This window comes from Gymnoscopelus microlampas, assembly GCF_963454915.1.
Source record: "Gymnoscopelus microlampas genome assembly, chromosome: 7".
Taxonomy (NCBI): Eukaryota; Metazoa; Chordata; class Actinopteri; order Myctophiformes; family Myctophidae; genus Gymnoscopelus; species Gymnoscopelus microlampas.
The window spans coordinates 56,488,065-56,515,197 of NC_139944.1; the positions used below are offsets into that span (position 1 = coordinate 56,488,065).

Consider the following 27,133-nt stretch of genomic DNA (forward strand, 5'->3'; position numbering starts at 1 on the left):
TGCTTCCGGGTCGCAACAACCCGGTCAATATTAACCACGCCCACCGTGGGATTCGCGGATCATATGCACGGGTTTTCTGTTTTTTTCTAGGTGTCTGTGCACACGGAATGACATCCGTGCAATGTTTACTAAATTGGGTGAGATCAGGCTGACTTTTTTTTTAGACCATCTTAGCGCTGTCTGTCTGTCTGACTGGGATTTGCCTAAAAAAAAAAGGCGAAGTGCCCCGGGGACTTCTTTGGGAGAAACGTGCGTAATGAAAACGCGTAAAAAAACCAAATGAAAGCAGGAGTCGCCGCCAGTCCTTGTGCCCTCCTCCGTTCCTCCGGTTAAATCAACGAGGCCTCCTGTATATAAACCAAACCCCCCCCCCCCCCCCCAGTGTCTGTCTGTCTGTCTGGGAGGGTGGGTCGCTGTAAGAAAAAGACTCAGGGCGCTCCGGTCTCTTTTTTTGTTTAGCGCCCCCCTGTGGGGTCCTCGGACCGTGCGTGCGACGCGGGCATCTTCACAGTCATCCTCTGCTGAGGCGGGAAGCCGCCACTCTCCCCGGACAGACCCCCCACCGCCACCGGACCCCCCGCGGGCGGGCTGTAATCCCCGGCCCCGCCATACGGGGGCGACATCAGGGGCTTTCCTCCTCCTCCTCCTCCGGAGGACTTGTAGGCCTCGTGATGGGGGTCGACCCCCCCCGGTGCGGAGGGGGGGCTGCCCATGTCGTAGTGCCCGTTGCCCGCATGGTGCCCGTTGTTGCCCTTGTTGTTGTTGTGGCCGTTGCCGTACTTCCTGTACCGCGAGACGTCCTCGTCCACAGCGCCGCCGCCGTCGTCCTCGCCGTCCTCAGACATCTGGAAGGCCTTGCGCTTCAGCGGCGCCACGCCCCCTTCCGGGCTCCCCCCCCCCCCCGCCGAGGCTGTAGGAACAGGGTTTTAAAACTGATGGTTATTAGAGCTCATTAAAACTAACAAAGTAACGGAAACTAGAATTGGACAAAACATTTTATCAAACTGAAATAAAGGTAAAAACGAGGCAAAAAAAACAACAACGATACCTAACTTGAACTGTAATTGTTTACAAAACTGACCATAACTGACTAGAATCATGGAGAAAATGTCCTATAGTTTCAGTTCTTAGTTCTTTGTCAGATTAATATTATAATAAAAAGAAAAAATACAAAAATAAAACTAAACTTTTTGAATAAAAATTCAAACCAAACTAAACTCGCACAAACCCACGAATCAAAACAAACGAATCAAAACAAAAACTAAAAAAGTTGAAAACCAAAAGTCAAAAGGAAAATAAAAACAACAAAAACTATAATGAGAGATGCAAAAAACTCTTAAAGGGATAGTTTTCTTTAGCTTTTGTCACATTCCTAAGCCAATACTTTGATGCTCGGCAGCGGTTCCGGTAGGAGACATTAGCATCTCTCCGCCGGTCATCAAATTATTGCCTTAGGAATGCGACAAAAACAAAAAAAATCACCACGAATTCAAGTCTTCATGGGGTGTGTATGTGTAATGGATAGAAAATAAGTCATTTTGGGGGTGAACTATCCCTTTAACATACCTTGTGTGGGAGGTGGAGGAGTACCCGTAGCCACTCCCCCCCACCACGGTGGGCCTGGGGCCCAGGGGAGGGGCGGCGCTCAGGTAGGAGGCACTGGGGTGGCTGTAGGTCTGGGGGTGGGGGGGGTAACACCCCGGGGGGTAGTTATAGACGGGTGTGCTGGGGCCGTAGCTGGACTGCAGCGCATGCAGCGGGCCGGGGGGGAGTACCGCGCCGGGCTGGGGGCAGTACCCTGCAGACAACCAATCACATGTTAGTATTACATTCATACTAGGGATGAACGATTTTGCGAAAATATGTAATTACGATTTTTCTGACTAATCGCGTGATCGCGATTTGGGTTTGAAAAAGTCTAATCGTTCAGCCCTAATTCATACTTTGTTGCACATTGAAAATAGCAGACCTACAAGCTCACAGTGTGTCGCTGACCTGTCTTTAAGTGTGTATATTATGAACGTTGTGAGCTTGTATATTATGAACGTTATATTATGAACATTGTGAGGACGATATATCGATATCGCAATACTTTCTCCCGCAATAAATAATCGATATACTGCCGAAAAAAATGGATACTATTATTTATTTATTTTTTGTTTGTGATACGTAGTTTTTCCGACTCTGTATTTGTGTAATGATGATTTTGAAATGTTTATCGTGATATATCGTTGGTGAAATTTCATGCAATGTATCGTGATATCGCAATATATCGAACATGGTGATATTATTGTTATCGACAGTGGCGTGCACAGACATTTTGAGGGGCAGGTGCTCAAGTAAATCATACTTTTTTTTGTTTACTTGGTCTGCTCTTTTTTCCCTCTACACCTATACCTCTTTGCCAAAATAGCCGATCTACATGTGGGCTTGTAGATCGGCTATTTTTGGCTAAAGTTCTCCTCAGAAAAGGGATGCTAGGTTTCGAGTGGTTATGGTAAAAAGAAAAATCATATCACATAAAGATTTGGCGGACCCCCTGTAGTAACTCTGAGGACCCCCTAGGGGTCCCGGACCCCCTGTTGAAGACCCCTGCTGTAAACTGAAAAAAAAAAAACGTTTTTTTCAAAAGAGGTCAAGAGGGCAAAGGGCAGGTGCTCTAGCACCACCTAGAGTCTATCTGTACACGTCCCTGTGGATATTATGAACGTGCCGTCCATGGAGGCGGAGCTTACCCGCGGGCAGGTAGGAGGTTCCGTTGTACACGGACGGGTAGTCCTGAGGCGAGACGGAGCTGCACGACCCGCCGCCGCTGTAGCCCGTGTCCGACGCCACGACCGCCGCGCCGCTCGACGCCTTGGCCCCCGCCAAGGCCTCCAGTCCCGGGTAGCACTCCACGCCCCCCCAGGGCTCCGGCTCCGTCTTCAGGTAAGGCCCACCCGGCTCGGCGTAGCTGCCGGCCCCCCCCACCACCGAGGCGGGGGGCCCCCGGGAGTCGTAGGGAAGCTCCACCAGTCCCGAGTACTTCTCGGCGTAGCGCTTGAGCAGGGAGGAGGCGGTGAGCGCCGAGATGTCGTCACTAGCCCACGGGTAGCCGGCCCCCGCCGCCCCGGCCCCGGCCCCGGCCCCTCCGGCCCCGGGGGCGGAGGCGTAGCCGGCGGCGGCGGGGCGGCGGGCGGAGGCGGCGTAGGGGTCGTGGTGGTGGTGGTGCTTGTGGTGGCCTGTAGGGGGCGACGTGGTGGAGGACACGTCCAGGTGCTGCTCGGCCCACGGGGACAGCGGAGCGCCGTGCTCCGGAGGAGACCAGTGCATCTTCAACAGACCTGAGAGGACGAGAGGGACAGGAACACAGGGAGTTAAAAACCACGTGAACCGATGGGTGAGTCAACATAATCAGGGACGTGCACAGATGCACTCTCGGTGGTGCTAGAGCACCTGCCCTTTGCCCTCTTGACCAGAAGTGCCCTTTTGAAAAAAAGGTTGTTTTTTTCAGTTTACAGCAGGGGTCTTCAACAGGGGGTCCGAGACCCCTTGGGGGTCCTCAGAGTTACTACAGGGGGTCCGCCAAATCTTTATGTGGTATGATTTTTCTTTTTACCATAACCACTCGAAACCTAGCATCCCTTTTCTGAGGAGAACTTTAGCCAAAAATAGTAGATCTACAAGCTCACAACGCCTCGCGCTGCGAGGCGTTGTGGGCTTGTAGATCTGCTATTTTTGGCAAAGAGGTATAGGTGTAGAGGGAAAAAAGAGCAGACCAAGTAAACAAAAAATATATATAATTTACTTGAGCACCTGCCCCTCAAAAGGTCTGTGCACGCCACTGAACATAATGGAAAAAAAACACTTATTTGTAACTACAAATGTGTAGTATATTCTTAAGCATGTCCACAGGTACCAGAATCAGTTGAAAAATCCTTTGTAACATTTTTTCCATTTGAGATATAGACATTTTAAGCTCCCCGCAGCCATCTGGGACTTTTAGTATGTTATTTAGCATGCCCAATACTATCAGAATCCATTGAAAACCCTTCTGTATCAATGTGTTGTGGGTTAAACCATATATTGACTCACCTAGGACTGTCACGATTACAGTTGACGATTAATTGTCGATCAAATAATTGTGATTAACGATTTAATTGTGTGTTTGACCATCGAACATTGGAACATTATGAACACAAATTTAATTTCTGTTTGCCTTTAGGCTTCCTAATAAAATATTGCACAGGGCGGATATGAAAAATAACTTAAATATACAAAGAAATTATTGACATATTTAATAATGTTATACATATAAAAAAAAGCTGAAAACAAACTTACAACGCGTCGCTTCGTGACGCGTTTGTAGATCTGTTTGTAGATCTGGCGCTTGTAGATCTGCTATTTCTGCTGTTTTTTATATTTTAAAATGTGTGAACATTTTCCAACATGGAAACGATCATGACGATCATGCAAAGATAATTGCGATCAGGCGATGATGTAATAATTGTGACAGAACTACGTAGTGGAGTCCCTCAGGGCTCTATACTGGACTGGTGACCTTTTGGTTTTTGCTCTTCATTAAATATCGTAGCTGAAAATAGCTGATTTAGAAGCTTGTAGATCGGCTATTTTTTTCACTGTACCACTGGTCTACTCCACACTACAGCCCCCCCCCCCCCCCCCCCCCCCCCCCCCCCCCCCCCCCCCAGGATCGGGCCGGTCTCCAGGGCGATAACCCCCCCCCCCCTTCCTCTGTCTTCTCTCTGCTCACTGGGGCTCATTGTTGTTGGCTCCACAGAAACCCCTCCCCCACAGCAGCACATGTGTGACCCCCCCCACCCCCCCCAAACCTACTGGGACAGGGGGGCTTGGTCGCTGGGCGGATTTCACACCAGAAAGACTCGACCAATCAGGTAGCTGAACACCGTACTGCAGTGGTTCTCAAACCTTTTATTTTTATTGCATTTTGTTCCTTGTGTACACTATCAGAGTTACAGACAAGGCAGGTAAACTAAACAGCATTGATTGATTGATTGATTGATTGATGTACTTTATTTAGTAAGACATGAGAACAGTACATGACAGTACATAACAGTACATGGAAGTACAAATTCACAATACAAGGTCTACTAAACTGGTAGACTCATTAAGCTCTGAGCTTGTTTAAGATGAGATCCCCATGTACACAAATCATGATGACATATAAGAGACAGACAGATATACACACTACTATACAGAATGTCATACAATCAGTTTACAGGTTACTGGTATGAAGAGTGAAAAATATGTACAAAATAAGAAAGAGAGAGGGGGGGGGGGGGTAGGGGGTAGGTTAGGTTAGGACATGGGGTAGGTTAGGACTTGGACAGGGGCCATTTTTGAATTGCAGCCTCCTGAAGGTGATTCTTTAGGGCGTTTTGAAAGTGAGTAGGGTTTTACACTCCTTTACTCCTTGTGGTAGGGCATTCCACATTTTTGATGAATAGCATGAGAACGAGTTCATTCCCTTTGTTGTGCCAAATCTGGGTTGAACATGGTTTGTGGAGCTGCCTCTGGTGTTATGATCATGGACTTGATTAACATTTTGGAAGTATTTTGACAAATACAGGGGGATCCCAATGTTGTGGTGTATCTTGAAGACCAGGCCCATAGCAAGCATTGATAACTATAGACCTATCGCTCTGGCCAGCATCCTGTCCAAAGTATTGGAAAGAATCATGCTTATGCGTCTTGAAATGTTCGTCTTGACTGCAGATAACCAGTTTGGATTTAAAAAAGAAACACGGCACAGACTTATGCATCTTTGCACTTAAAGAACTGATTGCCAGCTACAGTAGCCACAATTCCACTGTCTTCCTATGCTTCATTGATGCTTCTCGAGCTTTTGACAGGATTAACCATTGCAACGTGTTTTACAAGCTGCTTCATAGAGGTATACCTAAGCACGTTGTACGTATACTGGTGTTTTGGTACCCATATCATAAAATGCAGGTTAAATGGGGTAAATCTGCCCATTTCTCTGTTAGCAATGGTGTTCGACAACGGGGGATTTTGTCTCCCGTTTTATTCAACCTTTACATGAATGATCTATCCATTGAATGAAATACGTGCAATACGGGCTGGGCTGTCTGATGGGTAACTCCAGTGTTGCAATGCTGAATTGGAAGGTGGTTGCACTCTATTTTAAAGACGTGACACGCACGCCGCTTAACACCTACACTACAGGTCACACAATGGACAATTGATATGCATCTATAGGCTCATTCCTATGTTAACCCATTAAGGCCTGAGGCGATTCTTAATTTTCTTTTGAAAAAAAATAAATCAAGATTTTTCAAAAATAGCAGATCTACAAGCTCATAGCGCGGCACTCGGTGCCACGCTATGAGCTTGTAGATCTGCTATTTTTGAATAGCCAAAAAAATCTAAAAGTGACACAGATGCGTTCCAGGTCTTAATGAGTTAATTCACCTGGTGTGAGTCGGGAGCCTTTGTAAACTTTGTTGAGGTGTGAATTTAAAGTCGTTTTAAATCTATGCGTGTGCCTGCCTGCGCCGTGCTCCTCCTTCGTCAAATCACGGCGTGTAAGGCCGTCCAGTGAGCATTGCACCCCTGGGTAACTCTATCATCAATCACCTGATGTACGCTGAAGACCTGGTCGTGCTAAGTCCATACAGTTAGTCCATGAGCCAGACAAGATTTCATTATGGAAAGAGTGGTCAAAACCAAACCGATATTAAATTGTTCATGGGGTCAATACGAGTAAATAAATATATGATAACCTCTCCACAGGAGCAGCTTTTTCATGGTTATCACACATTTTGTTATTTTCCCCATACGTACATGACAGGTGAAAAAATGACAACATTTAAAAAAGAGTTATCATAATGAAACTTCCTGAGTTGATTACTTACATGAAGACAATGATTTATCGTATTACAAGTTTTCTGAAATTGTATATTTAAATATGCAAATTAGGCATTTAGTCCATGAGCCTGAGGCCCAAAATTGAGCCAGATATTGAATATTCCATCGTTAAAAACCTTTGACTCCAACATCTTAACAAAATGAAATAAGTATGTTGACTCTGGCTTTGTCCAATGTTCCAATGTTGATTCAGGAAAGGTATGCAAATTTGGGCATATTTTCCTAATGCCTAATTTGCATATTTAAATATACGATTTCAGAAAACGTGTAATACGATAAATCCACCACAAATGACCCTATGAACAATTTAAAGGGTCTACACCATGAATTTTAACTTTTTCTTAATTTTTGTGTGTTTTTGGTCTCCCCCACCTCTCTTCTGTTCCAACAAATACCCGACTTCGAGCATGCAGGCTTTCATAGGCTATCTGTGGTTTTTATGTAAATTGGTCTGAAAACAGTCCGTCAGATTTGTTCCCCCACCCTACGTCACGTCTGGGAACAATTCCTCCCGTTTTTCAGTTCTAACCAAAAAAAAAAATCCAAAAAAAAAAAAAACTTTTTTTTTTTCATTTTAATTTTTTTTTTAATTTTTTCTTATTATTTTTTTTTACTTTTTCCACACAGAACCAGGACATAACATGCATACAAACTGGCTCCATAGCGCCCCGTGCCAAACAGGACAATGTGGTATTGCAGGTGAAAGTGCTTTATAAGCCATAGAGAAGTTAGTTGGAATGAGTATATCTGAGGCTTGATTTAGGCTCAAACCTTTTGAAAAACGTTTGAGGGACATAAACAATATGATATCAAATATTATTAATATTTTTTAAATTCATGGTGTAGCTCCTTTAATATAGGTTTGGTTTTGCCCACTCTTTCGATAATCATTGCTCAATTTTGGGGCTCTGGCTCATTGCCTAAGTGGAGGATTAACAGCAGCTATTGAAAGTTTGCTCAAACTATGGCAATGATCATCATGACATAATTTATAATGCAAAAAAAGAGTATAGTGTCATGATAGTGAGAAGCCACGAGGACAAGACATCGGCTTTCCCAGCCTTTCACCTGTGTGACAGTCGTCTATCTGTGTGCCAGGAAATCAAGTACCGTGGCCACATTTTTACTGATAATCTCCATGATTATAGAGATATCTCTAGGCAGTGCCGCATACTTTATGCCCTGGCCACTATGCTGCTTCACGCAGGTTCAGTGTGTGTTCAGTTCCTGTCAAGTGTGCACTTTTTAAAGCATTCTGCACTCCCATGTATACAGCCTTCCTGAAGGGTAGCATGCAGAGGCTTAAAATGATGCCCTGAGGGTGCTACTTAAGGTCCCTAGATGGCATAGTGCCAGTCACTTATTTGTAACATGTGGAATCCACACTTGTGAGGCTCTCTTAAGGCAGTGGTTCTCAAACTTTTTCATGTCAAGGACCCCCAAATTGACACTTATTAGCCCGTGGACCCCCATTTCAGAAGATATGCTAGGGACCCCCATAAGAGAAGATTTCTTTTACGGCTCTAGCAGTGATTCTCAACCATTTTAATTGCAAGGACCCCCAGTTTGACATGCATTAGGGCTATGGACCCCCATTTAATGGCATTTCTATCACTTGGACCGCAATTTATATTGTAAAATATATGTCAATGTAACTCTGAGAGTGTACAAATGGAACCAAATGGACCCTAACGGGTCCATTTGGTTCCATTTGTACACTCTCAGAGTTACAGACCCATAAGGGTCCATTTGGTGCCTAATCTATCAATTAGCTGGGGACCCCCTGGAACTCCCTCAAGGACCCCTGGGGGTCCCCGGACCCCACTTTGAGAACCAATGTCTTAAGACACTCTATGTATGGATTCATGTCTCGCCTGGATGAGTCCCGGAACAGTGTTATTGAGGATTTAGTCCTATTCACCTGTTTCCTAGGCTGTGCGTTTTCCACTTCCTGTCGATTTGATCCAATGAAATCCAATGAAACTGGTCAGATGACCAATGATATCCAATGAAATCGACAGGAAGTGGAAAACACACCGCCTAGGAAACGGGTGAATAGGAAGAGCCTGTCTCGGGTACTCGTCCAGGCTGTGTAAACACTGGAGAGTCAGCCTCCATGTCTCTGATGTTATGTTTCTTTGTGTAATGTATTGTTGTTTGTTTATTGTGTGATATGTGTATGTACTCTATGGACCTCCTGTGTGTCTGGAATAAAGTTTGAATTGAATTGAATTGAATCTATAAACGCCTTGACAGACAACGTCACACTGATAAGAACCAGTATGGGTCAATCCACACATGTCCGTTCGCGACCGTACAGACGGCCGGATGTCCCATCCACTCCCATGTTAAAAAAAAACCGGAAAGACGGACGCGATCCGGTCCGGAAAAAGCACATCCGTGTTCCGCTTTTCATTGAGTAACAGACAGAAATGGCCGGATCCGGAACAAGGGCTTCCGTCTCGTAGCGTACCGTTTCACGCCAGCAAACGGAGATGTGTGGATTGACCCTGTGCGCGCGCAGGCCGGCACCAAATGAACCCCACCGCTCATAAGATGCGATGTTAAAGTGGTCACAGCCTCACGTGTAAAAATGCATCCTATCAAACTTTCAGATGCTGTTTTTCTCCCAGTGTGGAGGAAGAATGCTTAGGATTGTTACCGTGATCTCTCGCTCTTGAAATATATAATTCTTGGTCTCTGTTGTGTGTAAACACAATAATAACAATTCAAAGCAGTTGTCCTCAAAACCCCTCCTCCAGTGGCTGTCATCAGAACGGAGGAAGCGCTCTATGATCATGGCACCAGAACCTGCTCTTGCTCGCGCAGCTGCAGCCCGTCAAGCCTAATTTATGCTCCGTCCCGCAAAGGTGTCGCCCGCAGAGAGCGGCCGAGAATAGCAGACCTCCAAGCTCACAGCGGTCTCATCCACGACGCGGTTGTGAGCTTGTATGTCAGCTGTTCTCGGCGCGCAGTACCGTTGCGCGATGACGTATATATGTCTCGCTAGGGCGCGCCTCACTAGCCAACACACAAGAGGAGGTTTGAATGATTTTTGGGGATCTGTTGGGAGTTGATTACATGAAACATGTCACGTGTGCGTCCAGTCTCAATGTTTGTAAACAAATAATTGGTCTATACTATAGCATTGGGTATTGTGGAATAGTTGTCTGGCTACGAGAGACTAGCTCACTTTATGTATGGCGTTTGTGTCGGTCAATATGTATGGATTTAATGCCAGGCTGTGTGACATGTCCCATCATGGCCACCAGGGGGCAGCCAGGCTGTGTCCCATCACCATGTCCCGCCGTGGCCACCAGATGGGTCTCTAAACGGTCCACATGTTGATCCCTAAATGAAATGATCCCTCGGTCCAGTTAATCCTCCACTCATCCTGTCCCACTGTGTCCCAGGACCCATGCAGCTCCGCCCTGTCCCTCAGAGATCCCTGCATCATCAGGGAACAGGGAATCCCATCCAGTCACGGGCCAGTGTCCCCCCCCCCCCCCGTCCTCCTGTCGACCCCCCTACCCCCACCCCCCCCTCTCCTCATCCCATGCAACTCCAATGACAAACCCAACCGTACTGCAGGACCTTAGTAAAGCCTTGCGTTTCCAAAAGTGTACAAATGGAACCAAATGGACCCGTTAGGGTCCATTTGGTTCCATTTGTACACTCTCAGAGTTACAGACCTATAAGGGTCCATTTGGTTCCATTTGTACACTCTCAGAGTTACAGACCTATAAGGGTCCATTTGGTGCCTAATCTATCATTTAGCTGGGGACCCCCTGGAACTCCCTCAAGTACCCCTGGGGGTCCCCGGACCCCATTTTGAGAACCAATGCCCTAAGCAGCCTCCCTATTCTGGGACCGAACAGTCGACTATTTTTGGCCTCACTCACACACACGCGCACACACACACACACACACACACACACACACACACACACACACACACACACACACACACACACACACACACACACACACACACACACACACACACACACACACACACACACACACACACACACACACACACACACACACACAACAATGCCTTCGATGGCTGACATAATGATGTCAGTCATGCTGCATCCACCTTCCCACAGGCCTGCCACAATGATTTAATAAATAATCACCTGATCATATTATTTGAGCAATAATCACATTACTTTGCTTTAAGGATCAGAAACAGCTGGATGATATGAATCATTTCTCATTCTCATCATCACGTTGTCGTCCACAATCTTTTAATGGACAGTTCACCCCGAAAAATATTTATTTTCTATCGATAGTCCCCATGGAGACTTAAATTCATGGATAATGTTTTGACTTTGTCTCATCCCTAAGCCAATAATTTAATAGGATAATAGCACCATTTTACCCCAAACCCATAATCATAATAATCACGTCTCATACCACTACATCGCTACGATATGGATTCATTGCCCAGTCCTAAGTGGGGAACTGGTACTGACTGGTACTGACTGGTCATGCTGGTCACGGGTATACGAAGCCAATTGGTTACACCTCGCTGTCAATCAACTCCCCTCACGCCCACCACACCAGATGGTGTGTAATCTACACAAGACATATTAATCTACCGTCTGTATTCCTATGGAACCCACTGGAACAGAGGGTCTGTATTCCTATGGAACCCACTGGAACAGAGGGTCTGTATTGCTATGGAACCCACTGGAACAGAGGGTCTGTATTCCTATGGAACCCACTGGAACAGAGGGTCTGTATTCCTATGGAACCCACTGGAACAGAGGGTCTGTATTGCTATGGAACCCACTGGAACAGAGGGAATGGATCAGAAAGGATCCAGTCTGAGGATCAACTGGTGGAGGGAGGAGTGAACTGGTCCTTAGTGGGAGGAGTGGTCTGGTCTGTGTAAAGCAGACTAATGATGGATTAAGGGACAGAGGGCTTATAGGGCTGCTTCACGGGCCCGCTGACGATCTGACGGCCATGGCCAGCTTTCCTACTTAAAGGAGTAGTTCACCCAAAAAATGACACACCCCATGAAGCCTTGAATTCAAGGACATTTTTATCAAATTATTGTCTTATGAATGCGACAAAAACAAAAATAAATCTCCTTGAATTCAAGGCTTCATGGGGTGTGTAATTGATAGAAAATAAGTATTTTTTTTGGTTGAACTACTCCTTTAAATGAACCCATTTAATCTGGGAGCGCATCTACAAATGTCTTCTAAATCCCAACAGCTTTCTGAAACACACGTATGTGCTGCTATGATATCAGTGGTGTATCATAGCACAGTGGTGTATCATAGCACAGTGGTGTGTCATAGCACAGTGGTGTATCATAGCACAGTGGTGTATCATAGCACAGTGGTGTATCATAGCACAGTGGTGTATCATAGCACAGTGGTGTATCATAGCACAGTGGTGTATCATAGCACAGGGGTGTGCTATGATATCAGTGGTTGCTCAAACCCTCTCATGTCAAGGACCCCCTAACATTATATGTATTTGGCCCCCGACCCCCATCTCAAAATATTTATTGGCTTTAAAACAATTATATTCAAAGATTTGCAAAAACATTCACGATTTAAAGAAGGAAAATAGCAGATCTACAAGCTCATGTGAGCTTGTAGATCTGCTATTTTTTTGAATAACCAAAGTATGAAATAATGGTTACAGCTCAAAGCTAAAAATGACACAGATGCGTTTCCGGATTAACCCATTAAGACCTGGAACTGTGTCATTTTTAGATTTGAGCTAAAAAGCATTATTTTACACTTTGGGCTATTCAAAAATAGCAGATATACATGCTCGTAGCGCGGCACCGAGTGCCGCGATACGAGCTTGTAGATCTGCTATTTTTGAAAAATCGTGAAAATGTGTGCAAATCTTTCAATATATATATTTCTAAAGCGAACATTTTTAACTCAAATCTTTGCTTCTGGGGGGTCCCTGGAACAACATATTTTGATGGGGGTCCGCGGACAAATACATATCATTTTGGGGGTCCTTGACATGAAAAAGATTGAGCACCACTGATATAGAAACATAGGTTTTTCAGAAAACTGTTGAGATTTAGGAGACATGTAGAATCGCCTTCAGGTCTCAATGGGTTAAATGGGCAGTGTCAGTGCCTTATTCATCGTATCGAAGAGGCCACATATGATCTGTTTTCCTTCTTTCTTTATGTTTCTATTCTTTACCCCTTTCTTTCTTTCTTTCGTGAAACTGCAAAATGATGGCAGCTTCTTCTTGTATAACGTATAACAGAATTGAGTGTTTGTTGTCTGTCTGTCTCTCTGTCTCTCCAGCTCTTCAGTAAACCGAAAATACATTGAAAATACAACCTGAAAATGTATTTGCTGTTTTACTAAAGAGCTGAAGATAGACCCCTGTTACTGAATAAACACTCTATACCAGGGGTCTTCAACCTTTTCAGACCAAGGACCCCCTAGCTGAGAGAGAGATGAAGCAGGGACCCCCTACTCTATATTGTATAAAATTGTGTTTCAGATTCAACTTTTTTTCAATTTTTTGTTTACTTGGTCTGCTCTTTTTGTCCCTCTACAGTCTACACCAAACACCTCTTTGCCAAAAACAGCCGATCTACAAGCTCACAACGCCTCGCAGCGCGAGGCGTTGTGAGCTTGTAGATCTGCTATTTTTGGCTCAAGTTCTCTTCAGAAAAGGGATGCTAGGGTTCAAGTGGTTAAGGTAAAAAAAAACATCATATCACACAAAGATTTGGCGGACCCCCTGTAGTAACTCTTAGGACCCCCTAGGGGTCCCGGACCCCCTGTTGAAGACCCCTGCTCTATACAGCAATGACTACTACCAGAATATAGAGCTACAATAGACTCTAGAGTACAGAAGTCCTGACGTCACTCATTCATCCCCTGGTTCGTAAAGTCATGTCTCTATGGAGAATAACATCGGGTCATCTTAGAATCGTCTCATATAAGAATTGTTTTGTACTTTGGGCTACAGTATGTCTGGGGTGTGAGACCCCCATAGCCGAGTGGGTAGAGAACATACCACATGGGCTCTAATGCCCGACGGTGAGTCTCCGGTTCGATTCTCATGCAGGCCGGAGACTTGCTGCATGTCACTCCCCTATTACTGTCTCTGTGACTATCGAATGAAGGCACAAAAAAAAAGACAAAATAAAAAAAGCATTACGCACTTTCAGATTGACAAAGTAAGCGCTGTTTTTGTCCAAGAATCTACTCTCTGTTCTACTACTGAGCTAGCTTACGGCTAGCTAGCTAGCTAGCAACGGGCCATAAAGCATTGGTTCTCAAAGTGGGGTCCGGGGACCCCCAGGGGTCCTTGAGGGAGTTCCAGGGGGTCCCCAGCTAAATGATAGATTAGGCACCAAATGGACCCTTATAGATCTGTAACTCTGAGAGTGTACAAATGGAACCAAATGGACCCTAACGGGTCCATTTGGTTCCATTTGTACACTCTCAGAGTTACATTGACATAGATTTTACAATATAAATTGCGGTCCAAGTGATAGAAATGCCATTAAATGGGGGTCTGTAGCCCTAATGCATGTCAAACTGGGGGTCCTTGAAATTAAAATGGTTGAGAATCACTGCTAGAGCCGTAAAAAATCATCTCTTATGGGGGTCCCTGGCTTATCTTTTGAAATATACGCTCCGTTGCACCGTGCACACCGTGAACGCCAAAAACAAGCGGGCCACAGAAGATCGCAACATGTCGTGGATGTGATGCGTTGTGAGCTTGTATAGGTCTGCTATTTATTTCATTACTCCTTCAACATGGCTGCCTAAAGACTCGGTCATATATGTGCCAGGTCATGGTTGTTGTTGGCGTGTGTGTGTGTGTGTGTGTGTGTGTGTGTGTGGGGGGGGGGCGGTGGCTTTACTTGTGGTCCAATGTATGGTCAGCGTGGGCAATTATGGGTTAATTAGATGAAAGTGAGCGTGTGGGGGAGGGGAGGGAGCCTCTGGAATGGGAATGTTTTGGGGGGTTTGTGTGAAAAAGCAGAGATGGAACCAGAGAGAAAAAACACCCTGAGGACAGAGAGCCTGCATCGGTACAATCATGACTTAACACACTTATACACACTAAGCCAGTGGTTCTCAAACTATTTCATGTCAAGGACCCCCAAATTGACACTTATTACCCCACGGACCCCCATTTGAAAAGATATGCCAGGGACCCCCATAAGAGAAGATTTTTAAGGCTCTCTAGCAGTGATTCTCAACCATTTTAATTTCAAGGACCCCCAGTTTGACATGCATTAGGGCTACGGACCCCCATTTAATGACATTTATACCTCTGGGACCCCAATTCATATTGTAAAATCAATGTTAATGTAACTCTGAGAGTGTACAAATGGAACCAAATGGACCCGTTAGGGTCCATTTGGTTCCATTTGTACACTCTCAGAGTTACAGAACCATAAGGGTCCATTTGGTTCCTGTCCATCATTTAGCTGGGGACCCCCTGGAACCCCCTCAAGTACCCCTGGGGGTCCCCGGACCCCACTTTGAGAACCAATGCACTAAGCTATGCTACACGCACGCACGCACGCACGCACACACACACACACACACACACACACACACACACACACACACACACACACACACACACACACACACACACACACACACACACACACACACACACACACACACACAACTTCAGAAGACGTACATCAGCATTTTAGAACAGTGATTTTTTTTTGGGGGGGGGGGGCATTTTTAACACTACAGCCCCTAAAGCTGAAAATAGTGGATCTACAAGTTCACACAACACGCCACGACTGCCTGCAGTCACAGTTGCTGTGAGATTGTTGATGAGCTACAGACGCACATAACTCTCAACACTAAAAACCTAACCTCTGACTGAACTAATCCTCCTGAAACCCTGAAACCATTTCTCTCGTTTCCACCATGTGTATGTTCTCACATTCTACTAGACTTAGACTTTACTGGGAGGAGAGACCATGTGTTGATTTCATCCACTAAAACAGTGGTTTTCACCCCTTTTCATGCCAAGGACCCCTAAATTGATATACATTTGGCCGCGGACCCCCATTTGAAAATGTTTTGTGCCAGGGACCCCCCCAGAAGCAAAGACATCAGTTAATTTTCACTTTAAAAAAATATAAATATTCGAAGCCATGCACACTTTTTCAAGATTTTTCAAAAATAGCAGATCTACAAGCTCATGGCGCGGCACTCGGTGTCATTTCACTGGGGACCCCCTGGTACTCCCTCAAGGACCACTGGTGGTCCCCGGACCACTGGTTGAAAACCACTGCACTAAAACTATGACGAAAAATGTTGGTCGACTACCTTTTATCACTGACGCAAAAAAAAATCATAAAAACTAAATAAAAACTAAATAAAACTAAATATAAACTAAATATAAACTAAATATAAACTAAATATAAACTAAATATAAACTAAGCTATGATGACTAAAACTAAGACTAAATATATTGACAATTTTGTCAGCAAATAAAAACTAGACTAAAATGTTAGTGAGGGATCTAGTGGAGAAGAGATCCAGTAGAACTAAATGACAAGTCATTTTATGTTTGGTTGCGCTCGGGTGTTGCGCTCTGAAAATAGCAGATCTACAAGCTCACAACGCGTCGCGCTGCGACGCGTTGTGAGCTTGTAGATCGGCTATTTTCGGATATTTTTTTCACTAACACACACGCACACACACGCGCACACGCACGCGCACGCGCACACGCACACGCACACACACACACACACACACACACACACACACACACACACACACACACACACACACGGCTGCAGGAAGACAGAATGTTGCTTCATCTCTTCTATAAGATGAGTCAGTGTGTAGGAATGTGAGGAATCCAACCTGAGCTCTATTTACACACACAGCACGGTTCCACTGCACACACACACACACACACACACACACATATGTGCACGCACGCACACACGCGCACACACACACACACACACACACACACACATGTACACGCACGCACGCACGCACGCACGCACGCACGCACGCACGCACGCACGCACGCACACACACACACACACACGTACAAGCTTTGTTTAGCTTTTCACCAGAAAACAACCGTTTCTCTCGCAATGACTATTTCTCAAATTCTACTAAACCTTTGCAGACATTAAAGGCCCTCGCAAGTATAGTACCAAACAACACACACACACACGGAGGAGGGTGATATCGGTCATTGCATGTACTCTTACGACAGCCCCGGCGCCAGGATGAAATGACTGAGGGTGCAGTTGAAAATTGTGAGGGTGCACACCAGTCGCGCAGCGCGCGTGCATGGTGTGTGGCCCGTGCGCGCATGAGTGGATTGTGGCCGTTTTTGTTCGTTTTTTTGTTACTTTATTTCGGTTTTAGGATTAGGGTTAGGGTTATGTTATTTATGTATGTATGTATAGCAACCACGGTTACTGCATGTTTTTGTGAGGGTATTAACTACCCTGAGAGACACGGGGAGAACATGCAAACTCCACACAGAGTAGACCCTTTCACCAACCCCACCTAGGGTATGGGCGCCGATGACACGGAGGAGAAGACACGCCCCCGCCGGACCCAGAACCTTCTAGCTGTGAGGCGACAGCGCTACCGACTGCGCCACCGCGCCCGTGTTATTTTCTAAACGTTTTGCCTATAACAAAATGCCTAGAATACTGTAGGGACACCAGGTGGAAAGTGGGTTTAAAGTGGGGTTAACAGCCATACTGCACACACACACCCACGCATGAGCGCGCACCCACACACACACACACACACACACACACACACACACACGTTTTTCTCCTCCTGTTTGCACAGTAAATAAGGACAGTATTGTCACATAAGCAGTGACTATGGTCTATATACAGTATAAAGTAACTATTATATTATAGTCTTCATAAAGCTAAACACCATTATAATGGCCAACTAACTGATTTACAAGAGGAAAAAGGACATGAGGATAGAACTCATAATACTGAAATGAACCGCTTTAAAAAAAATAGCTGATCTACAAGCTCACAGTGCATTGCCTCGCCATGCGTTGTGACCTTGTAGATTGCGGCTATCTTTAGCTTTTGATGAACTTTTTTAACCTACTTTATAAAGATGATGATAACCAAAATAGGGACGGCAGGTTATAAAAGGGCCTGAACCACAACAACTCATTGATCCAGGTCAGGTACAGAGAGCTGAGCTATTTATAGAAAGGACGTATAAATATGTATTTATGCCAAAATATACGCTGTAAGGATCCATAATGTAAGATGATTCCACAACCAACCAGTGTTGATTTCATCGACTAAAACTATGACGAAAAATGTACGTCGACTACCTTTTCTCACTGATGAAAACTATATAAAAACTACATAAAAACTACATAAAAACTACATAAAAACTATGCTATGATGACTAAAACTAAGACTAAATATATTGACTATTTTGTCAACAAATAAAAACTAGACTAAAATGTTAGTGAGGGATCTAGTGGAGAAGAGATCCAGTAGAACTAAAAGACAATTAATTTTATATTTGATTACGCTTGGGTGTTGTGCTCTGAAAATAGCAGATCTACAAGCTCACAACGCGTAGAGCTTGTAGTTCTGCTATTTTCAGCATGCAACCATGTGTAAAATCAGCCACTACGATGCCATCAGGGCACCGCCAACATACAAATACTGTCGACTAAATCAACTGTAGATTTAGTCGACTATAATCTTATGATGTTTAGTCGACTTTTAGTCGAACTAAAACATTTCAGATGACTAAAATACGACTAAAACAAAATGTAATTTTATTCAAAAGACTATGACTAAAACTAAATACAAATTTGCTCTCAAAATCAACACTGCAACCAACCGACACAACATGTGGAATATGGTTTTGCTTTTTGTTGGTGCATATAGAAGAGCTTGTTTACTTTTAAAACACTCACTAAATCTGTATGGTTATACATGTGTATGTGGGACTAAACCAGTGGTTCTCAAACTTTTTCATGTCAAGGACCCCCAAATTGACACTTATTAGCCCGCGGACCCCCATTTGAAAAGATATGTCAGGGACCCCCATGCATAAGAGAAGATTTTTACGGCTCTAGCAGTTATTCTCAACCATTTTAATTTCAAGGACCCCCAGTTTGACATGCATTAGGCTACGGACCCCCATTTAATGACATTTCTATCTCTGGGACCCCAAACTATATTGTAAAATCAACGTTAATTTAACTCTGAGAGTGTACAAATGGAACCAAATGGACCCGTCGCCCCCCTTTGTACACTCCCCCCCCTGGAACTCCCTCAAGGACCCCTGGGGGTCCCCGGACCCCACTTTGAGAACCAATGGACTAAACAGATGGAAATGAGCTTCTAGCTAAATCCAGCACATTTACATGAAATCATATGTATTGATTGAAACGTTCATTAATATGACCTGACACTGTCCCAGGGATAAATAAATAAAGTGCTGTTGTTTTTTCTGGTAGCCCATTCAATAAGGGAACGCATCTGTGTCATTTTAAGATGTATTTGGCCATTCAAAAATAGCAGATATACAAGCTCATAGTGCGGCACCGAGTGCCGCACTATGAGCTTGTATATCTGCTATTTTTGTATTTTTAATCGTGGAAAATGGGTGCAAATCTTTGAATATTTATATACGTTTTAAAGCGATCATTTTTAACTCTGATCTGTGCTTCATGGGGGGGGGTCCCTGGAACAACATATTTTGAGATGGGGGGGTCCGTGGCCAAATACATTTCATTTTGGGGGTCCTTGCTTGACATGGAAAGGTTGGAGCACCACTGATATTATAGCAACACACTGTTAGGATTTAGAAAACATTTTTTAGATTATGTATTTGGTCGCGGACCCCCCCATCTAAAAATGTTTTGTTCCAGGGACCCCCCAGAAGGCAAAGATTAGAGTTACAAATGTTCGCTTCGTGACCTTGTAGATCTGCTATTTTTGAATAGCCAAATACATGTAAAATGACACAGATGAATGTGTGAAGTTAACCCATAAGACCTGGAACTGTGTCATTTTTAGATTTGAGCTAAAAAGCATTATTTTACACTTTGGGCTATTCAAAAAATAGCAGATATACAAGCTCATAGCGCGGCACCGAGTGCCGCGCTATGAGCTTGTAGATCTGCTATTTTTGAAAAATCGTGAAAATGTGTGCAAATCTTTGAATATATATATTTTTAAAGCGAACATTTTTCAACTCAAATCTTTGCTTCTGGGGGGTCCCTGGAACAACATATTTTGATGGGGGTCCGCGGGCCAAATACATATAATTTTGGGGGTCCTTGAAACATGAAAAAGATTGAGCACCACTGATATAGAAACATACGTTTTTCAGAAAACTGTTGGGATTTAGGAGACATGTAGAATCGGCTTCAGGTCTCAATGGGTTAAGTTGGTTATTTTCTCCTCTTTCCTTCAGACCAAACGGCCCTGTGCTGCTCAGACTGTGTGTCCGAAGCCTGTGTGGTCAGTCCTCCCCTCCCCCACCTCCCTGAGCACACACACACACACACACGCACGCATGTGGCAGGAGCAGAGGCCCCTCCCCCCCGGCATTGTGTCCACTCATATATCAGGCTGCAGCTGACCAGGTCTCTCTCTCTCTCTCTCTCTCTCTCTCTCTCTCTCTCTCTCTCTCTCTCTCTCTCTCTCTCTCTCTCTCTCTCTCTCTCTCTCTCTCTCTCTCTCTCTCTCTCTCTCTCTCTCTCTCTCTCTCTCTCTCTCTCTCTCTCTCTCTCTCTCTCTCTCTCTCTCTCTCTCTCTCTCTCTCTCTCTCCTAACACTGTTTCATAGTGTTGTTGTTGTCGGGCAGAAACCGCTTATCTCCATTTTAACCCTTTGTGGGTTTTTTTTTTACGTAAATTAACACCCGGTCATACCACAGCGTCACGCACATAGCAGATCAGGCGTTTTGAGCTTGTAGATCTGCTACTTTTGCTGCTATAGATAGATAGATGTTTGTCTGTGCGTGTGCGTGTGTGGGTGCATGTGTGGGTGCATGTGTGCACACGTGTGTGCGTGTGCGTGCGGAAAGGTGTGTGAGCGTGCATGTGTGCGTGTGCTTGTGTGCGCTCGTGCATGCGTGCGTGTGTGTGTGTGTGTGTGTGTGTGTCATTCATTATAGTGTAATTAGAGGTCGTTGACACCAGGTGACTAATGACCCGCCTCAGTCATTCATGGCAGCACTTCACTCTCGCCAGCTAGCTAGCGGCTAACGAGAGACGCGGCCATTAGCGCGTTTGTGTGACATGGGCCGTCATTATGAGAACAATACATAATGATGCACTGTGTGTGTGTCAACGTCAAACATACACTTACATGTCCTACCAAACGTCCTTTTATAACACGTTGTCTTTGCTGTCACTTAATGCTCTGTGTCTTAACCCATTAAGACCTAAAAAAAAATCAAAATCCTAACAATTTTTCGGAAAAAGATATAAACAAATATTTTTCACGATTTTTCAAAAATAGCAGATCTACAAGCTCATAGCGCGGCACTCGGTGCCGCGCTATGAGCTTGTATATCTGCTATTTTTGAATAGTCCAAAGAAATCTAAAGTGACCAGGTCTTAATGGGTTAAAGGACAACTTCGTTTTTTTACAACAAGGGTTATTTTTATTAGTTTGTAATGATAATAATTAAGATATGAGTGTTTAAAAAAAATCATGTATTGCTTTATAAATAGGTCTATAAATAGGCCAACACGTGAATCTGCCTGTTACAGCGCCACCATGAGGCTGATTTAAAAAATGTAGGGTGGCATTTCTTCCTTAGCCTAGTGGGATGTGCGTAAAAAGTTGCACGGAAATCGGAGGCTGTGTTCATGACTATTTACCAATGGATGGAATGGCTGTGTGTGTGCGTGCGTGCATGCATGTGTATGTGGTAGAAAAGTACTTAAGTACATTTACTTACTGTACTTGAGTACAATTCTGAGGTACTTTTACTTTACTGGACTATTTCTACTCCACTACATCTCAGAGGCAAATATTGTACTTTTACTCCACTACAATTATTTGAAAATTTTAGTTACTTTGTAGATTTTGATTATTATTACAACATATGCATTAACCACTTCAAACCCTATATACATTTCAGCCATTTGAAAATAGCAGATCTACAAGCTCACAATGCGTTGCGATGCGACGCATATAGTGAGCTTGTCAAGCAGGACATTCTGCATAATGACTACTTTCTACTTTTGGTACTTTAAAGGACGACTTCACCACTGTTCAACATATCTTCATATAATAGGTCCTCACTAAAACTCATGATAAAATGGTACCATTTTTTTCTAATCAGTCTGTGTCTCAGAGGAGGGCTGTGGACAGTTCAGAGTCCCGTCTACCAGTGACATCATCAATGGGGAATCCAAGCTAATAGAAACTGCAGGCTTTCTATTCCTGGAAAGTTGCAACGCAATAATAGATCCCATTGTTCTCATGTTCACACACACACACACACACACACACACACACACACACACCTACTGCATGCTATCTGTACCTTCTAGGGCATTGGTTCTCAAAGTGGGGTCCGGTGACCCCTAGGGGTACTTGAGGGGGTTCCAGGGGGTCCCCAGCTAAATGATGGACAGGAACCAAATGGACCCTTATGGTTCTGTAACTCTGAGAGCGTACAAATGGAACCAAATGGACCCTAACGGGTCCATTTGGTTCCATTTGTACGCTCTCAGAGTTAAATTAACATGGATTTTACAATATATAAATTGCGGTCCAAGTGATAGAAATGCCATTAAATGGGGGTCCGTAGCCCTAATGCATGTTAAACTGGGGGTCCTTGAAATTAAAATGGTTGAGAATCACTGCTAGAGTAGCCTGGTAAACCCTCCCTCCGGAAATCTCATTTCCATTTGATTTCAGGAAGGAGTCTGGCATGAACGCCCATTCTGCAATATTGGGGAGTTTCCAGCGAAATCAGGACCTAACCGCGCCTATCAGCGTCGTCGCTCATCGTTCTGTGATTGACAGCTTACGTTGGCCAATTAGGTGGCGAGTTCGAGTGAGCCCGAATGAAGCCGAGTGCAGCCTGAGAGCCGCCGAAAAAAGACGAACGGCAGCCATTGTTTGTTGTCCGAGTGCCGTCACTTCTTAGTTTCGTTCTTAAAACGGTCTCAAACTTCTTTTTTGAGGCACGGAATTTACTATTAACATATCGTTTGGATAGAATTTGGTTGTTTAACTTCATATATGTGGTCAATTAATCATGACAGAGCCTATTTAAAAATATAAATTTAGAGAACCGGCAGGGGCGGGGAGTGACACGCATGTATCCCAATAAGGCAACCTATTTTCGGCATGGCCGTCCCAAAAGTCCCGTTGCGTCACATAGTCTGGAGCTCGTCAAAATGAACTGCTGATTGGCTGAAGGGGAAAAACGATCATTGGTTGAAGGGGTTGTCAGTCAACGGTATTACTCCCGCCCAACTCCAGCCCACAGCCAATATTGCAGAATGAGCAATCATGCCAGACTCCTTCCTGAAATCAAATGGAAATGAGATTTCCGGAGGGAGGGTTTACCAGGCTACTGCTAGAGAGCCATAAAAAACCTTCTCTTATGGGGGTCCCTGGCTTATCTTTTCAAATGGGGGTCCGTGGGGTAATAAGCGTCTATTTGGGGGTCCTTGACATGAAAAAGTTTGAGAACCACTGTTCTAGGGGTTTCACAGAATGATCGACTATTTGAACATCAAAACCACTATCCTCCAACACTGAACATCCAACTCGAATATTATTTTACTTCATACTTTGGGACGAGATGTGAGCTTGTATATCGGCTATTTTCAAAAAATGTTTGACACATTTTCAAACATTTATATTACAGAGCCAATACTTTTACTCCGGTAAAATGTACTGAACTAAAGCCATCTCTATGGAATCTGAAGAAATGAAGGTTAAAATCCCTGATGAATTATTCCAATCATGTTAGAGTGTTAATCTCGTTAAAGCCGGAACCTGATCAATAGCCTGATCAATAATATGAGAATATTCATCAGTGTTGGATAGCAGCCCTGCACCGGTAGCATATAGGTTAACCAGTTAAGCCCTATATATGGGTTGTCCAATGACCAATAGGCTGTATATATACACTGCTCAAAAAAATAAAGGGAACACTTTGATCCCTTAATTCTTTTGAGTTTTTTCGTTTGCAGTATGTACAGAGTTCATGAAAAAACTCAAAAGAATTAAGGGATCAAAGTGTTCCCTTTATTTTTTTGAGCAGTATATATATGTGTTGATTTCGTCGACTAAAACTATGACGAAAAATGCTCATCGACTACCTTTTTTCACTGACGAAAACTAAATATAAACTAAGCTATGACGACTAAAACTAAGACTAAATATATTGACAATTTCTACAAAAAATAGAAACTAGACTAAAATGTTAGTGAGGGATCTAGTGGAGAAGAGATCCAGTAGAACTAAAAGACAAGTCATTTTATGTCTGGTCGCGCTTGGGTGTTGCACTCTGAAAATAGCCTACAATATCTACAAGCTCACAACGCGTCGCAGCGCGACGCGTTGTTAGATCTGCTATTTTCAAATAGCCTATGTATAAAATAGGGCTAAAGTGGTTAATTGTACTTAAAGGTAGGGTAAGTGATATTTTTTGGTTAAAACAAAAAGTATTTTGTTAAAAGGTTAAAACACTATATTGTGATAGTAATCATTGCTATAGAGTGTTTGTTCAGTAACAGGAGTCTCCATGTCTCTCCAGCTCTTTAATAAACAGAAAATAAATTTTCCGGTAGGTGTCAAAATCTCAGCCAATCAGGAGAAAGTACCCATTTTTAAGCTTCATTTTTTATAGTGTTCCAGTTCCAACTTTGCCTGCTCATTTCTTAGTGTCATCACTTCACATTTCACTTGTTTAATCTATATCCTGATTGAGTTGTCTATCCTGATTGGATAAAATTGGAAATGAAACTGAAACTGAAACGAAAATGCATTTTCTGTTTTATAAAGAGCTGGAGAGACAAGGAGACTCCTAATACTGAACAAACACTCTATAGCAATGAGTACTATCACAATATAGAGCTATTTAACACTTATTTTAACCAAAGAAAATCACTTACCCTACCTTTAAGTACAGTTAAGTACATGTACTTAGTTACTTTCCACCACTGGGCACATAATCTAGTGAAATATGTTCCCGCTGATCGGTACATGGGTAATCGGTACATGGGTAATCGGTACATGGGTAATCGGTACATGGGTAATCGGTACATGGGTAATCGGTACATGGGTAATCGGTACATGGGTAATCGGTACGACAGTTTAGTTGAGTAGTAAAAACAGGTTCCTGTTACACTCCTCCCTTGTTGTTCTTTGCTATTTTTACTCATCTAGTTTTATCCTTTTACAAATACATGGTCATGTATATATATATATATACACGTTCTGTCAATACAAACATCCATCAATCAACACAGAAGGCCTTTGCTGCTCTTTTCTTTGAACTCAGTGGATTATTGACACTCGACTGACTGACAAACAGGACAGGCTGAGAAAGCCAAGCGGACGAAACACCTTCTGTGAAATTCCTCAAAGCAAAACTCAGCTGTTAAAGACATCAGCGTCATCTCTCTCGTCCTGTCCCCCCCCTCTCTCTCTCTCCCTCTCCCTCTCCCTCTCTCTCTCTCTCTCTCTCTCTCTCTCTCTCTCTCTCTCTAAAATAGTCAGCGGTTGTCGGAAAAAGAGTGTCAGCGGCGGGATTCGAACACGAGAGATTGGGGTCGGCAGTCCAACGCTTAACGAGAAACGCCACCAGACTATTTGCAGAATGAGGGTTTTGTCTGTATTAGACTGTGACAACCATATAGATATAGAAACCTAGATACCTCATTGGCCTCTGCAGTTCGTTGGAGCGACCTGTTTGGTATGGTGGCCGCCCTATTTCCTGGGGGAACGGGCACCGGCCAATCACAGCCATGTTGACTACTGGCCAACCACAGCGCGTCTTTTCCAGGACTTGTCAGAATCTAGTTGTCCCGCCCCCACCTGCCTCTGATTGGCCTACAGGGACGTATTTCGCTCAGTATGGTGTTTAACTGCTCCATTGAGGCATGAGGTTCCGATTCAGCAAAATGTCTTCTAAATCCTAACGGTTTTCTGAAAAACCTATGTTTCTATATCAGTGGTGCTCAAATTTCATGTCAAGGACCCCCAAAATTATATTTATTTGGCCGCCGACCCCCATCTCAAAATATTGTGTTCCAGGGACCTCCCAGAAGCAAAGGTTTGAGTTAAAAATGTTCGCTTTAAAACAGTATTATATATTAAAACAGTATAGTATATTCAAGGATTTGCACACATTTTCACGATTTCTCAAAAATAGCAGATATACACAGAGTGCCGCGCTATGAGCTTGTAGATCTGCTATTTTTGAATAGCCCAAAGTGTAAAATAATGCTTTTTAGCTCAAATCAAAAGGTGACACAGATGCTTCTTCAGCTCTTAACACATTAACCGGCAAGAACGTAGTCCTACGGTCCGTTAAATCCAACTGTTAAGCGCCGAGACCGTAGTGGTACGGTCCGGGTGCTTTTTCCTTTTTTTTTAATTTTCTACACGGACCATTTTCAGTGTAACACCACCGGAAGTGGAAACTATTTGCGATCCCGTTTTTTGTTTCCCATCGGCCTCCATTCTAAGGCGCACACTAAAACCCCTGTTTAGCCCTTGTAGTTTTTTCTCCTCGCATTTCCCATGTAAACATAAACGGTCAGAACTCAAACATGGCGGCTCCGTTTGACACGTGGTCTGCACTAGTAGACACAGGGACATGTGCACGATGTTTACAAACAGTCCATCGTGCATTCTAAAGGATTTTAACGGGGCCTATGGCGACGTGAAAAAAACAAAAAACAACAATAAAACCTTGGCACTGGTGAGTACATTCTGAGATTAGCCCTTGGCGGTGGATGTGTTAATGGCTTTAAGAGAAGTTCTTCTTACTGTTTGGGGTGACAGGACTGAGCATTCTGCAGCCCTGGCCCCGGGATGGAAGAGGACAGGGAGGGGGTCCGCTCAGTGTTGTCGGGGGTCCACCAGGGGCGTCATGGTGGTCGTGGTGCTGCTGCTATGGCCCCCCCCTGGGCTGGGCTCTGAGGTGCTGATGGTGCTGATGACGCTGCTGCTGCTGCTGGCTCTGCTATTGGCTGGAGGAGGTAT

The 27,133-nt window shown here is 44.1% G+C and overlaps 1 protein-coding gene across 1 annotated transcript; it reads right to left on the minus strand.

Moving 5' to 3' along the window:
• Positions 1–455: 455 nt before the first annotated feature.
• LOC311048669 (fidgetin-like protein 2) lies at positions 456–27,007 on the minus strand (the record flags this gene model as incomplete). The annotated part of the gene is made up of 5 exons (XM_084061930.1): positions 26,918–27,007; positions 2,736–3,323; positions 1,567–1,798; positions 1,082–1,086; positions 456–910 (listed from the first exon to the last, which is right to left on the minus strand). The coding sequence occupies exons 1-5, from the start codon at positions 26,940–26,942 to the stop codon at positions 456–458; spliced, it is 1,305 nt and encodes a 434-aa protein (XP_083918056.1). The 5' UTR covers positions 26,943–27,007.
• Positions 27,008–27,133: the final 126 nt, after the last annotated feature.